This window comes from Anopheles stephensi, chromosome 3, assembly GCF_013141755.1.
Source record: "Anopheles stephensi strain Indian chromosome 3, UCI_ANSTEP_V1.0, whole genome shotgun sequence".
Lineage (NCBI taxonomy): Eukaryota > Metazoa > Arthropoda > Insecta > Diptera > Culicidae > Anopheles > Anopheles stephensi.
The window spans coordinates 71,139,157-71,152,831 of NC_050203.1; the positions used below are offsets into that span (position 1 = coordinate 71,139,157).

Genomic DNA, 13,675 nt, shown 5'->3' on the forward strand with positions numbered 1-13,675 from the left:
TATTTTGTTTTCAATTCCGTTTTACTGTTCGCGCTGCCTGCTTCAAACGGCTTACATCTTCGGAATGAGATTTTCGAATAGAGTGATTTATGGGCCACGCAGCAACAGCACTCGTCAATCACTCCGGCTAAAAGAGGGCGCAATTTTCATTGTGATTGATGAGATTTGGTGAAAGATATTTAAAATTTTCTTTTCAAAAAGGGGGAATCTTCAAAATAAATAGTTTCACTGTAATTAACCCTTCGCAATGTTATTGTAAAAGATTATTCCAATATTTGGGATTAAATTTTAAATAAAATGTTCTTATTTCACAATGACGTTTTTCCAGCTCTTTGACAAAAGTACATACAAACACTAATTTAAATACACCAACACATGCAGCTTGACATGAGGTTTCAAGCTGTCATCTAACATCAACAAACCAAAATATCGCACAGGAAGTTTTTTTCGTTTGTTTTCATTCTCTAGCAATTGTTCTTCCCTTCTCTCGCTCTCGTCCTGCATGCTAGCTCTCCCTCTTTGGGTTGTACTCCACTCTCTTCTTTAATAAACCCATCAACATGCACTTAGTGCGTTAATTTTGTATAATTACTTAAAAGCCGAGCGCCCTTATTAACATATCTTTTCTAGCAATTTTGTATACTTGTTTGAAAACTTATTTAATTATTTCTCACATTATTTCAGTAACTTTTTTTTAGACAAAGAGAAACAGAGAGCACATTTAAAGCGCCACACAAACACAACGAAACATTATGAGGACGTCCGTTGACGACCAACCCGAAGACAAGGTGTTCGGGCTCTTCGTGAGAGCAACATGCGACGACGATGGTCAACAACAATCACAACCATAGCCGTCAGATAGAATTTGCATCCCTCGTGCGACACATAGACGACCGGAGAGAGAGAGAGAGAAAGTGAGAGAGCGCGCCAAAAGAGAGAAGAATTTTCCGACACCAATAGCGTACATCGACACGGATCTTAACTCAACTGCGAGGGAAGTACGGAAATGGAAAGAACGCCAGTTCAGCGAAGGGCCAGTTGTGTGCGGGCCATCATAAGCAGCGACGACTGGAACCACGAGTAGAATAGCACGAATTTTGCCCATCAGTGTGAAAAAGGTTGTGAACTTTTTCTACTCAAAGTGTTGCAAAACTAGTAAAGTGTGACGGGGCTGTCGGCACTACCAAGCAAGTGCGTGACCCTTCTGTTCAGTGGTTGTGTTGGTAGCGGCTGCTCGAAAAGTGCTCTTCAATCTGTTCCGTGCCGAGGATGCCCTCGGAGTGCGACGAAATGTTATATATTTTTAGCATCACATCTCATATATATTGTGAAGAAGAAACCCCCCGAGAGGTGGATCTTTGATTTGCACCCTGTTCAACTCTTGGCTTTTAAATTCATCCCTGCTTATTATTGTTGTTTGGGGGTTGTTTTATCATTACCTTACTTAGCCCGTGGATGGTTTTCTACCACGGTATGATAATTTATCAGCCAGTCTTCTTCCCCCCTTTGTTGCCCCTTTTTTCACCCCACTCCCGGATGCGGATTTTGACAGTTGACAGTTTGATATTTTGCGAAGCCCATAGACGACGACGGTAACGATGGGCAACGGGCATGCCAAAAAGGCACCGGGTGACAGCAGCGCGCTGGCAGTCACGAAAAGCTTGTGTGCGGTGCCGTGAAGATTCCGTCCCGTCCGTCGGAAAACTGTCAATGTCGCATTGCGGATGAGCGTCGCTCGGCTGCGAGACCCTTTCGAACGCGTCCGGTCCGTGCTATCCGCGAGGGCAGTGTTGAGTGTATGTGCTTGATTTCAGTTGTTTTCTCGTGTGTTTTGTGTTTATTGCCTTAACAGTTTGTGTTCGGGAAGGAAGATAAAGTGTTTGTGCGAAGGTTTTCACACACGCACAGAAAAAAAAAGTGTGCCCTCATCAGAAGATGTAATTAGAGTTCAACTTCAGCAAAGTCCAATTCCTCGAGTACGATACTCTAGTTCACGTTTTGATAGATTTCTGCTGGTTCCACCTTTACATAAGTGTACTATTTTTGTCATATCGATTACAGAGGCCAAAAAAATGAAATCAGTGAAATTAGCATAAGCATCTTTGTGTACGTGCACGCGTTTGAGTGTATTAGTGTGTGTGTGTGTATATTGTGATTGGGAAGCCAGGCTTCAAACCAGCGTTTACTAGACCAAGACCAAAATCGTGCTAAAGTGCTAGTCGAAGAAAAAATCAATTATCTGCAGCGGCCTCACGCAGCAGCTGGGTTGTTGGGGAGGTTGTGGTCGAGGAAAAAAGTTGGCACCAGCTGCAACCCAGCAGTGAGGGTTACCGCTAGCCTGAAATCAATAACCCATCCGATTCCACTGGACCACTTGGGCCGCAGTTTGGTAGTTGGTTGGGTTCGGTCGGTGTGCAATAAAATGGTACGACTAAGTTAGGGGTTGCTGTCGACCTAGCCCGGGAACTCAATGTCGCCAGTAGCGAAAGAAGCAGCAGCCGAAGCAGCAGAAGTAGCACCAGCGTCAACAGTATCGTATCCTCGACGCCACCGCCACCGAAACCACGGAAAGGCGGAATCTTCGTAACCTTTTTCTTGTGCGCTTCCTTCACCTCTAGCGCACTTCTCCTTCGCTCTCGCTCTCTAGGCTCTCTGTTTTCTCTTAACATTGTACGCAAAAAGGCACGTGTGCGTGTGAGCAGCAAAAACCCAAACACACCAGCCTACAATATACGTATTGTTTCTCGGCTCTCCGGTGTGCTCTCTGTGCCGCACACTGTTGCATTTGAACGCGCCGCTTACAACCGACACAAAAAGAAAAACGGTTCCGAAATTTCCTCCATCATCATATGGTACGAGCTTCTGGTAACCCGGGTACCGGCACCGTGGGTTCCAGTTTGTCTGCGCTAGGAAAGGATTAGCTGGCGTCGAACGTCAGCACTGCGTCTGCTGAGCCGTTTTCTATTAGGATAGGAGCATTTTTCAATTCACCGCAGACCATGGATCGAAGGCAGTGGGTTCTAATTCCTCTAGGTAGGTAGGATTGTAATTACGGTAATGACACAACGAAACACACACAGAAACATTCTAAGCATCACATTGGAAAGACAAATCATCGCACACGGAGAAGAAAATTGTCTGCACGTGGCGCGTTTTCGGGATGAAGACGCCCAAGTGGCTTCATTATTGGGAATTACATAATGATCTTTTTATCATAACGATCATATTTTAAATTATGTTTTGGGTAGAATAGCACAAGAAGTGAACACATTTTCATGATTTTTTTTGCTTTGTTTCATAACATAAATCAATTATTATAATATAGGGATTGACGGAAGATTTCACGTAGAAGGCAACATTCTAAGTATTGTAAGCACATGGTGAAAACATCAGTAGAATTCGCAATACTATCTACATTTCGGAGTTCAAATACATATTTGTATTTAGAGCATATTAAAATCTTCTCATTTATAAAAAATTGAACAGAATTTATTTGTCCTATCATATGCTGCAGGGTCCTATAATATTGTTATCCTGCTGAAATCAACTGGCATATCTTATAGAATGATTTTGATAAAAACGTATGTTGTTATCTGTGTTTTTTTTTAAGTTTTTATTTATAAGCAATACGGTCTATTCTTGTGTAAAAAAGTTTTTATTTATATTTTGAGTTTTTATAAATTTTAAAATAATTTGATTTTCTCCACGATTTTTTTGAAATATATTTATCAATAGGGAAATTAATTAAATACACAATTAAATGGTCATTTTGGTATATTTTTGTAAAACATAACTCAGAAAAGATTTAGGGAGAGAGATTGTGAGAAATAATTTAGCAACTATTCGCGTATAACGATTTAAGATTTATTTTCATTATCTTAGATACTTTAAATGTTTGTTGTCTGTTATTTTTTTAATTTATCTTCGACATTTAAGAAGCTTTACATAAATTTAAATTGTATTTAATCCATTTTAGTAGTATTTGTAATTATGCATCATCAAAAAATGCTGAATAGAAAAGCAAAAATATTTTATCAAGCATGAAAATTGATGACAGAAGATTATTTAATTTAAACCAAAAATGTTTTGAAGCTAATATGAACCTATCTTTCAACATGCGAAAACTTTTATAAGATTTTTTATTGAAGCAGTTTTCATGCATTCCTACAAAGGCTTATTTTGTCCTCAAATAAAAAGATAATCATTAAGTTGTGTTTTGCCAAAAGCTGTAGCAAAACATGAGGTAATGTTGTAGCAAAACTTTGATTACATTTAACATTTACACATCTGATTGAAAGGATTTAATTTAACTAATATTTTTTAATTCTCTAAAAACTTTAGGCTAAAGAGAAGAGTATAAAAACTCTTAAAATTTATTTAAATATCTAAATCTCAAAATTCGCCTTACGTTGCGATCACGTGCTATTAATCTCTTTTCTCGTTTCGTTCGTTTACTCTATTTGGTTTCCCGCGAAAAGTGATTCTGATTACGTCCGTTTACTTATGTTCCGCGGACAATTGTTTCCCATGTAAGTTATCGTTTCGAAATTCGATTTCTGTTATGATTTGACCACCTCCAGTCAAAACCTCTCTTAAAACTGTTTAATGTGTTTGCTTGATTAATTATGTTAGTTTGATATTTTTATAAAGAACTGTCTGTTTTTCACCTTACGTTCGTTCGCTGTAGACCTTTACGTTTGACTGCTTTATCCGATGTTTCCGTTGTTGGGTTCTATGTTTTTGGGCTTACGTTTCTGTACCTTATGCTTTCCTCGGTGTATCATTTGAAGATGTACGGAAATGTGACACTTTAATTACTATTCCAACGTGTGCATGCATCACCACTCATCACCCAACAACCCATTCAACCGGTTTATAATGCGCATCACTCACTCACCGGTAAACTTTTTTCAAACAAATTTCAACCAACACATTCCACACTCGCGCTCCAGACCGATTTTTGCTCCCCGCGTACCTTCAAACCACTAACAGTTGAATGTATGTTTTTCTTTTTCCCTCTTTTTCTCATCCATCCGCCAACAAACGCATGCCCTCTACAAAAACAAAATGCTCCCATAAAACTGTACGAAAAACAAAAACCTGCTAACAAATCCTCACACATTCACGTCCGGTGTCCATCTGGAAAATTCATCCCGCTTTTGATCAACGTGCAAAATATGGGTAACAATCTCACGTCATCGTACAACTGCAATGAAAAAACAAAAATGTATCTCGTGGAAAAACAATAATACAGCACTGGTAGGAGTGTTCTGGTTTTGGATTCCACAGGTTTCCGCAGAGTGTCAAAGTAAGCTCATATTAAACGCTCACAGAATTTAGTAATATTTCTCTTTTTTACAACGACATAATAACCAATTATAGTTTCTTTCTTAAGTTTCATCCTAAATTATGATTTTTCGGCTCCTCCAACTCCAATCATCCTTCTCAATTTTCACGCTCTTTGGACGATAGCAGCAGGAGCAGTAAATAATATTTTGAGCGCCTTACGCGCAAGAAAGAGATAGTGTTGCAATATTTTTCTGCGTAATACTTATGCATTTCCATCCATCATCAACGCCTTCTGCCGCCGGATTGACTTCCAAAGTGATGGATGTTTTTCCCTGTGCTTCAATTTCCCATACCAAACAGAGACGGACGCGAATATTGCGCTCGAGACGTGCTCTGGGCCCCCGCTCGTATGATGGATAAGATACTGGCCGCACCATCCGTCTGTCATGTTCAATTTTGTTGCCCTCGATCAAACCCCCCGCCCCCCGGCGATCCCAGTCACAGAAGCATCGCCATCGGTGGTAATTCAATTTTCATCACCGAACCGTTCCGTTTCGACCGTTCGAGTTTTCGATTTGTTCCCACCACGGCTGTTCGTTAATCGTTTATTTATCGACACGAATTTTGTTTATGAAATGACTTTCCGTTTCTGCCCTCCTCCCGAGGTGGGGTCCATCCATCGGCCCAAAATCGTTTACATCGACGAAGCGCCTTCTTTTGCTTTCGCTAAGAATCCAATTGTTTACCATCAATCTTCTTGCGCGACCGATACGATACCGGTGTTTTGGTGTAGCGAAGAGAAATTAAAACAAATCCGGGCCGATCGATCGGGAGATGAATGGAAATGGCATTAATCTGTGTTCGTTTTCCCGCCAATCTACCCACTCGGTTAAGGGGTTCGGGAAGTATGGGAAGTGATCATCAACACGACGGGCTGTTGAGCACTTGCATATCGAAAGAGAGAGAGAGAGAGGTCGAGTAATATGAAACACTTGAAGTGATATCGTGTTTGATTGAAATTGTTTCTCAGCGCGATTTCGTTATAGTGGCTCAAGTGCTGATCTTCAAGTGGGTTTTTTTTTAAATTTTGGAGAGGATACAGTGAGCGACACAAAAAAAGATCACCTACCAGTTTTGTTGTTTTAGAATTCTATCTAATAATAGTATAAACAATTAATTTAAAATTTATATTAAATGTAGACACAAAGAATGTAATTTTTAAACTGGTTTCAACATTTCTAGAAGCAGAAGGATAATTATTAAAAAGCTACCGGACTGGATTATGAAATTAAAGAATCTTGGCTTCTACACTATAGGTTTTCTTAATATTTTGCCTTTATGTGACTCAGTAATGTGAAGCTATACTACTTAAATTATATGGCTTATCAAGTTTAAATCCAGATGGAAATAATTAATTTCTAAAAAGGGTAAAACAGGCATAACATACTGAAATATAGTCGCGAATATTGTGGTCTGAAGCAATCCTGGTACTACTAATACTTCATCTTTCTTGGCTTAACGACCTCTTCAAGCCTGCCATTTCTGGCTTACTAGACTTAGTTGGATAGTCAGTCCTCACTATGGGGGAACGGCCTACATGAGATATGAGCCCTGCCGTGTAAAGACCGGCGCCGTTGTCACATCTACCACCGGGCAGGGGGTACTACTAATACTTCAGACTAATGAATCGCATTTTTTTTCTTCGAATATGAGAGTTTTAACGTTAATTTTAACAATATAATGCATTCATTCATATTAAAACAATAGTAAAAAAAACTAGAAACCCTGCTCTTATGAAATTGAACGCAAAGTATCTTCCCATGTTCTGCTTGCAAAGAAAGTAATCTAAACCCCCTGCTAACACCTGTTTGACGTTTAATAATTGCTGTTGCCTCACCTGTTAGTAGACTCCATCAGCACTTGGCCCTGCAGCAGTTGAAATGTCCTAAAATAAACCTTCTTCCAAATGTATCCCAATGTATGTCCCTATTCCCGTTGTTATTTGATTGTTTTAACTATTTATATATTAGAATAATTTTTGAAAAAACATGATGATCCTCCAGTGTTTTTTATCCTTCTCAAATTTCATTACAATTTTCTCTAATATATTGTTTATACCTCAACCACCAAATTAAAGCACGTTCCATCTACTGCTACGAGTGTGACAGCTGGACGGATGCGCGATGCAAGGATCCCTTCAACTATACCGCCCTTCCCCGGGATCAGCCCCCGCTGATGACCTGCAATGGATGTTGCGTCAAAATGGTGCGCCATTCGAGAACACGTAAGTAGCTGGCTGTCCCAAGCTTAAGATTGCTATAAAAAAAACTGCATTCCCTAAACCATTAATTGAATCTGATCGTATAAATGTTTTATTTTCCTGCGTCCCATTTGTATCGAGACACTTGTGAACACAATATGGTGTTACCATTTCACATCATCTCATTATTATTTATTTTCTTTTAAAAAATCGTCCCTTTTTGTTAGACATTAAATAAATATTCCGTGTAGTATATTTAAAAAAAATCATTCGCCGTATTCATCGTTGTCTGCTTGCGATATTTTCAGTTAATAATTGTCAAAATTACAAATACCAATTTATTTTTATCATTTTATCATACTGTAACATAGAGTAGCATTAAACATAGAAAATATATTAAACTAAATAAAAATAAGATGAGTTTGACCTACACATGATAATTTTGAACAAAAACCCATAAAACGCAAAATGCAAAGGTATTAATGCAAATGTTTCTCTTTTTTCTCTTTTCCCCTTTCTTTCTCTTCTCTCTTGTATTGTTTTGCCGTTCTTGTTATTATTGTACTTCGTTATTCTTTTATACTTATCTTTCATAATATTCTTTAAACTTTTAAATCCTTCTTATATTCTACTCCTTCTTATCCTTCTTATATTTTCTTATATTCTTCTCTACTCTTATTGCTGATAATTTTACAATCTCTTTCAATTTTCTCTTTACGATCTCGTTTTCTTATCTTCTTACCACCGATGAATGGCTTACACACCACTTGTTACACTCACTTGTTCACTTGTTCAATTCAACTTCGCCTAACGCAACAACGCCACCGCGCCAAATGCCACTCTCCCCCACAATGCTTCACTCTCCACCCACAATGTCTTTCCGCCATGCAATGCAATGCGGAAATGCGGAACACACATATATTCCGACGAGAAAAAAAACAACAAATCACACTGATAAACGGAACCACAAAAAAAAATAACAAAACTAACCAATCAACGCCCGATCACACACAACAATCGTGCCGTCGATCGTAACGTCCACCGATGTTCGGATCGTCTGGAACTGTAAATGTCTGAAACCCTTTTGTTTTTGTATGTTGCACCTTGTCTGTTGGTGCAACAAACACCCACACTAACCAAATACTAACACAAACATAACCTCTCCTAACACTTTTTCTCTCTCTCACTCTTGTTGGACGTACCAACGGAAATGGCGCGTGATATTGTCACGTGGCCGCCATGATGGAAACCAAACGTCACATCCCGTGCTCACACGTGCGTTACACACACACACACACACACACACACACACACACACACACACACACACACACACTAATACACACTCCAACACACACAAAAACTCTCTCTCTCTCTCTCGTGCAACAGCGTACGAGGTCGTGAGGCGGATGTGTACGTCACAGTTGCAGATCAATCTGTTCATGGTAGATCATGTGTGTATGATGGAAAGTTCTGGCAATGGCCATATGTGTTTCTGTGAGGAAGATATGTGTAACTCCAGTCCCTCCAGCTTGCTCACCGCAAACCAACACTGGCACACCGTGCACACGTGCATCGGTAGCGTGCTGGCCGTATACTTGCTACAGCTCCTACAGCGAGTCTTTCGGTAAAGCGTGTTTGGGTTCGAAGCGAATGGCCCGGCTCGACGCAAGGTAGCTTCTGTCACTTGTCCTACTTCCCACCCCCCACCCTCCCCCTGCCCAACAATCCATGTATCCCGTCCCTTAAGGACCTGGGCAGAAAGCACCAAACTCAAAACCCTTGGCGCATAACAATGAAAGACTCGCGTACGCGTACATAAACCCAATATCCCGCTTTAAGCGCACCACGCTCGCCATCTCGTTCTCTTATATCAGTTCCTTTACGAATCAGTTCGATCGCCGCCGCCGGTTCACTCGTCCTGTAATGTAATGTCACCACGTACGTACCTATTGCCACGTCACGCCAGGCTAAAGCAAACAGCCCGAAACGAAAGTGGGAACTCCTTCAGGACTCTTCCCGAAATGGGGTGCCCGAATATGTGCGACCTTGGTAGCCTGCACCCGTTGAGGGTACAGAACAAGAGCGGGTCGACTCTTGTGATGCCTGAAGGACATCGCCGCACCAGCACGCACCCGCTCCATATCCCGCTCCATGTCCCGTGTTTGAAGGATCCTTCGAATCGGATTCTTCATCCGGTCTTCAAGTTCTTACACATTTCAAAAGAAAAGCATAGTAGACATCTAGTGGAAAAGATCTTCCCAATTTTCGTTCTCTCACCTTCTCCTTTCACAATTGCAACTCCAACCAACAACCATTCCAGTCCATTCGCTACTATTCTAGTCCATATTTAGTTTTTTGGTTCGTTTTCTTCCCATCTTTGTACAAAAAAGGGGAACAACCACACCACGAATCTATTATACTCTTATTTATTCCCTTCAACAAAAACCCCGTAACAGCTGCACCGAATCGAACCATTCAGTAGAGCGTTTGTAGTTTAGTTTGTTTTCTTCCACACGAAGGATTTTTCCTTTCTTAAAGTGTTTTCATTTTACGTCTTTTCTTTTGCTACCACAATTTGCTCCAGTTTTTTGTCTTATTTTCCTTTAACTTAAAAATTTTTCTACTCACTTTTGGTTGAGTTTTTAAGTAGTTAGAGATAGAGTTTCGTCGTTTCATTTTTCTAAATCTACACTTCTAAAATCTCTCCTACCTAAAATCGGTTGCTGGTTTATCGTACGCGTGTAGTGATGTCGATATTTTCATCTCAAAAGCTTTAACCATTGCTCCATGCTCTCACTATATCAAGTTACATAGCTGAGCCCTTTCGAAGGCGTAAATAGGCGTAAATGGAATCCCCTTTTTGCCCGCACTCTAAGCAATGGGAATCATCTCGGGGTTTTTTTCTGGTTTGGTTTTTTTGTATCTTAGCTTTAAGATATATAGCGTCCAAGACGTCCACGAAGGAATTTAGTAGCTGTATATGATCGACGATCTTAAGCGCATCGTCCCGACCAAAAGTAAACCCCCCCTCTGCAACACAACACATCGTCATTAGCAAAACCCGAACAATTTTCCGGGAAAAAAGTAGATTAGATAGGAACCCCTTAAGAAACAAAAAACGAACATCCATTTTGAAATCATTCGATACGCCACCCGTAGCATCTATATTATTCTACCCTCAGTGCTGGAAGTTCCGTGGGAAATGGATGGTTTTCCATATCGAGTGTGGTAGTAAAAAAAAGAACAAAATGAAACAGATTCCCTGCATGGCTGCATTCTAAACTAGTTGCGAACCGTGGAAATTCTCTGTCCGATCGTTGCCCCCCCCCTGAGTTTTCACTTTTCCGTTCTCATTATTTTCTTTCTTTGATTTGTTTTGGTGCTCTGATTGACGATGAATCTCGTGTAAATAGTCAACAAAAAGAAGGAGGAAAACCCCATTTATCCCAACACATTGACCCCGTTCATTGCTGCTAGTTAGTTGATGATGTTCGAGTTTCTAATAGTGGCTGATTTTTACGATATGTTTATATAAAGTTTGACTAACAGCTACACAGTGATAAATAATAGCTACCTTTTTGCGTAAAGTTGTTTCTCTTCTTACTCTTGTTTTGTTTTCGTAGAAGCATGATAGGTATAGAAAGCGAGCGATTGAGCGAACGAGCGTGAGAGTTTCTACTAATAAAACACCAAGTTTACTAATCTTTTACAAGTACATTACTCATTTGATTTTGTTTCTTATCATACTCATATTGTAATCTTCATTTTCTATTTCTCTCTAACGTTTTTAACTCGAATTTCCTACCATTAAAGCCTAGATAAGTAACGTCTTTTTTCTCGTGTATTTGTTTTCTAGTTTAAACTTTTCACCAGTTGACAGTTTGTTTTACTTCGTTCTGCCAGTTCTAGGTTTGCAGTTATGGTTTGTAATTGTTTTTCTTTTTCTTCTGAAAGTAGTAACGCGTTTTTTCTTCTTTGTTTCGTTCTCTTTATCGAGCCCTTTTCTTTCATTAAAACTTTCATTCCTCACCAAACTCCATTGCTCCTCTATTCCACTAACCTTTCCTAAAGGTTTGATCATCCTTTTTGATCTCGCCAACAACGCCTTTACCTTTAACCCCCCGCAAACACAATCATAATCAATCGTAACTAAGAAAAAAAAACCATCCACTCTTAGATAGCGCATCCCGAGTTTAAATAAAGTTTTTTCACTATGCTCTACTAACCTGCTACCTACTACTACCTTTTTAGAGAGTTTAGACGCCCCGTTTTTTTTAGACGCCGGTTCCATTTCTGTTTCTGTTGGGCCCAGTTTGTAGACAGTACGTTTTTGATACGAAAGCACAGCAGTATAGTATTTTTGCAGCGCCAAAAACAAAAATACGCAAAGCCACGGTTTGCTGAATTGTGACAATTAAAATGCGATGATATGAAAACTAACGCATGGAAGGAGAAGCTCATTACCTAGACACTCACGACACACGCACTGATTCGCGCCTGGAAACAAAAACTGAGCAAATAGATAGATACAAATCAATGTACACACATGTAGACACATCATAAGTACTCATACGCGTTGGGGGCAGAAAGTCCCCCGAACCATACTTGAACAGCGGGTTTTAGAAAGCAATACGAACATTCAAAAATACGGGAATGCCTCATCCTTTTTGGAATCCGCCATTACTATACGCCATTTTATTTGTTTTTTTTAACCTTAGCGTTTCCATTTTGAGTAAACAAAAATAATAAAACAATGTTGTTTTCGCATCGATGCAACAACGATGCTTTATTTAGTTTGAATTTGAACCTTTCCATCTTTTTCCCCGGTGTGTTTGTGTAAATACAAACAAACGTAGGCAAACTAATAAATGAAAGCCCCTTCTGCGTCATTAGCCCGTCATTTTGGGTGAACTACTTCCCGCGTCAAACGCTTGACGATATGCACCAAGCGTTTCGTGAAACGTTTCGCGCGGCACTATTTGACACATTAAGCGTTCCGTTTGCCATTAAGCTAGTTATTCATTTATCATTACAAAAACACTACTCTGTACAATACAACTCACAGGAAAACTCGTATACTAAAAACTTTAAACCCATTTGCGTGCTTCATTTTGTACAAAATAACCATTCTTTACCTTTGCTCGTGAAGCGCATTAACTCCATTTTCTACTACCACTGTGCAGAGAGCTACTATTATTTCCTGATTTGTTTTAGTTTGTTTTGTTTTCTTCGCTAACAACTAATGATAAGCAAAAAAATAACAGCGAGGTCAGCCGGCAGCATTTGCCAAACGCTCCCTTTTCATGCGTTTCGCACATAAACACTGTCTGTCCTTTCAACGTCGGTACGAGCACGAGCAATAGTGATATCGTAGGTAAAAAAACACATCACCATACCAAATTTCACTCACACGGTACAGATGAAAAGATTTATTATGGATGGCTTGGAAATCTGTGCTTCACGGTCCTCCGATCTCCGAGCAGCGAATAAACAACTGAGAAGATGAGAAGCGTTTGAACAGATTAAAATAGCTCGACGCACCACTAGACCGAGCACTCACTTATTAGCCTGCGATCGTTAATAAGAGAGGATCTTATGAGCTTTTGGACGAGTGTTGAGATTAACAATAAAATGCAAAAAAACTATGATATAAACACAATAAGTAACAAACGATATACAAAGGCCCAGGAAAAGAAAGATATATTTTTCAAGTATAAAAGGAAACCTTTTTCACCGTTACAAAGGACACACAAGAACACACAGCAAAAGACATACTCGAACGAATGAGCGGACTGTAGCGTATGAAGCGTTTTGAGGTTGATATGCAATAAGTTTCCAACGTATGCACACCCTTACAATTATTGTTACTGTTGAACAAGTTTTTCCCCGATCGCTTTATGGCTTTCCAGCGAGGGAGTCGAGCTTAAAGCGGCTCTCGGCTATTTTATAAATAATAATCTTGTTACATTGGCTTGTTATTTTGATTCGATAACGATTTCTCGGAACGAGCAGAAGTTGGTACATCGGAGTAAATTTGATTATGAAATATTCAATATCGCTTCCAGCTGTTTCAGGAGCGCACCGAGAACCGATTTCCTGCACAGGTCGGCGCACGGCGTCCAA

The 13,675-nt window shown here is 39.8% G+C and overlaps 1 protein-coding gene across 12 annotated transcripts; it reads left to right on the forward strand.

The window, feature by feature from the left end:
* Positions 1-946: 946 nt before the first annotated feature.
* On the forward strand, positions 947-10,793 carry LOC118512602 (protein quiver). 12 transcript variants are annotated; one of them, XM_036057259.1, is made up of 6 exons: positions 947-1,191; positions 1,853-1,937; positions 2,062-3,033; positions 5,255-5,308; positions 7,427-7,573; positions 8,939-10,793. In XM_036057259.1, the coding sequence occupies exons 3-6, from the start codon at positions 3,000-3,002 to the stop codon at positions 9,178-9,180; spliced, it is 477 nt and encodes a 158-aa protein (XP_035913152.1). In that variant the 5' UTR covers positions 947-1,191; positions 1,853-1,937; positions 2,062-2,999; the 3' UTR covers positions 9,181-10,793. The 12 variants fall into 12 exon arrangements, with proteins under 12 accessions (XP_035913152.1, XP_035913154.1, XP_035913155.1 ...); XM_036057261.1 differs by having other exon boundaries at positions 947-1,118; XM_036057264.1 differs by having other exon boundaries at positions 1,021-1,118; positions 1,853-1,976.
* The last annotated feature ends 2,882 nt before the right edge of the window (positions 10,794-13,675 follow it).

Bases quoted from the DNA above. Each gene is read 5' to 3' on its own strand.
- LOC118512602 (XM_036057259.1), top strand. From the start codon at position 3,000: ATGGATCGAAGGCAGTGGGTTCTAATTCCTCTAG. The intron at 5,309-7,426 runs GTAAGCTCATAT...ACCAAATTAAAG, and splicing joins GGTTTCCGCAGAGTGTCAAA to CACGTTCCATCTACTGCTAC. The intron at 7,574-8,938 runs GTAAGTAGCTGG...CTCGTGCAACAG, and splicing joins GGTGCGCCATTCGAGAACAC to CGTACGAGGTCGTGAGGCGG.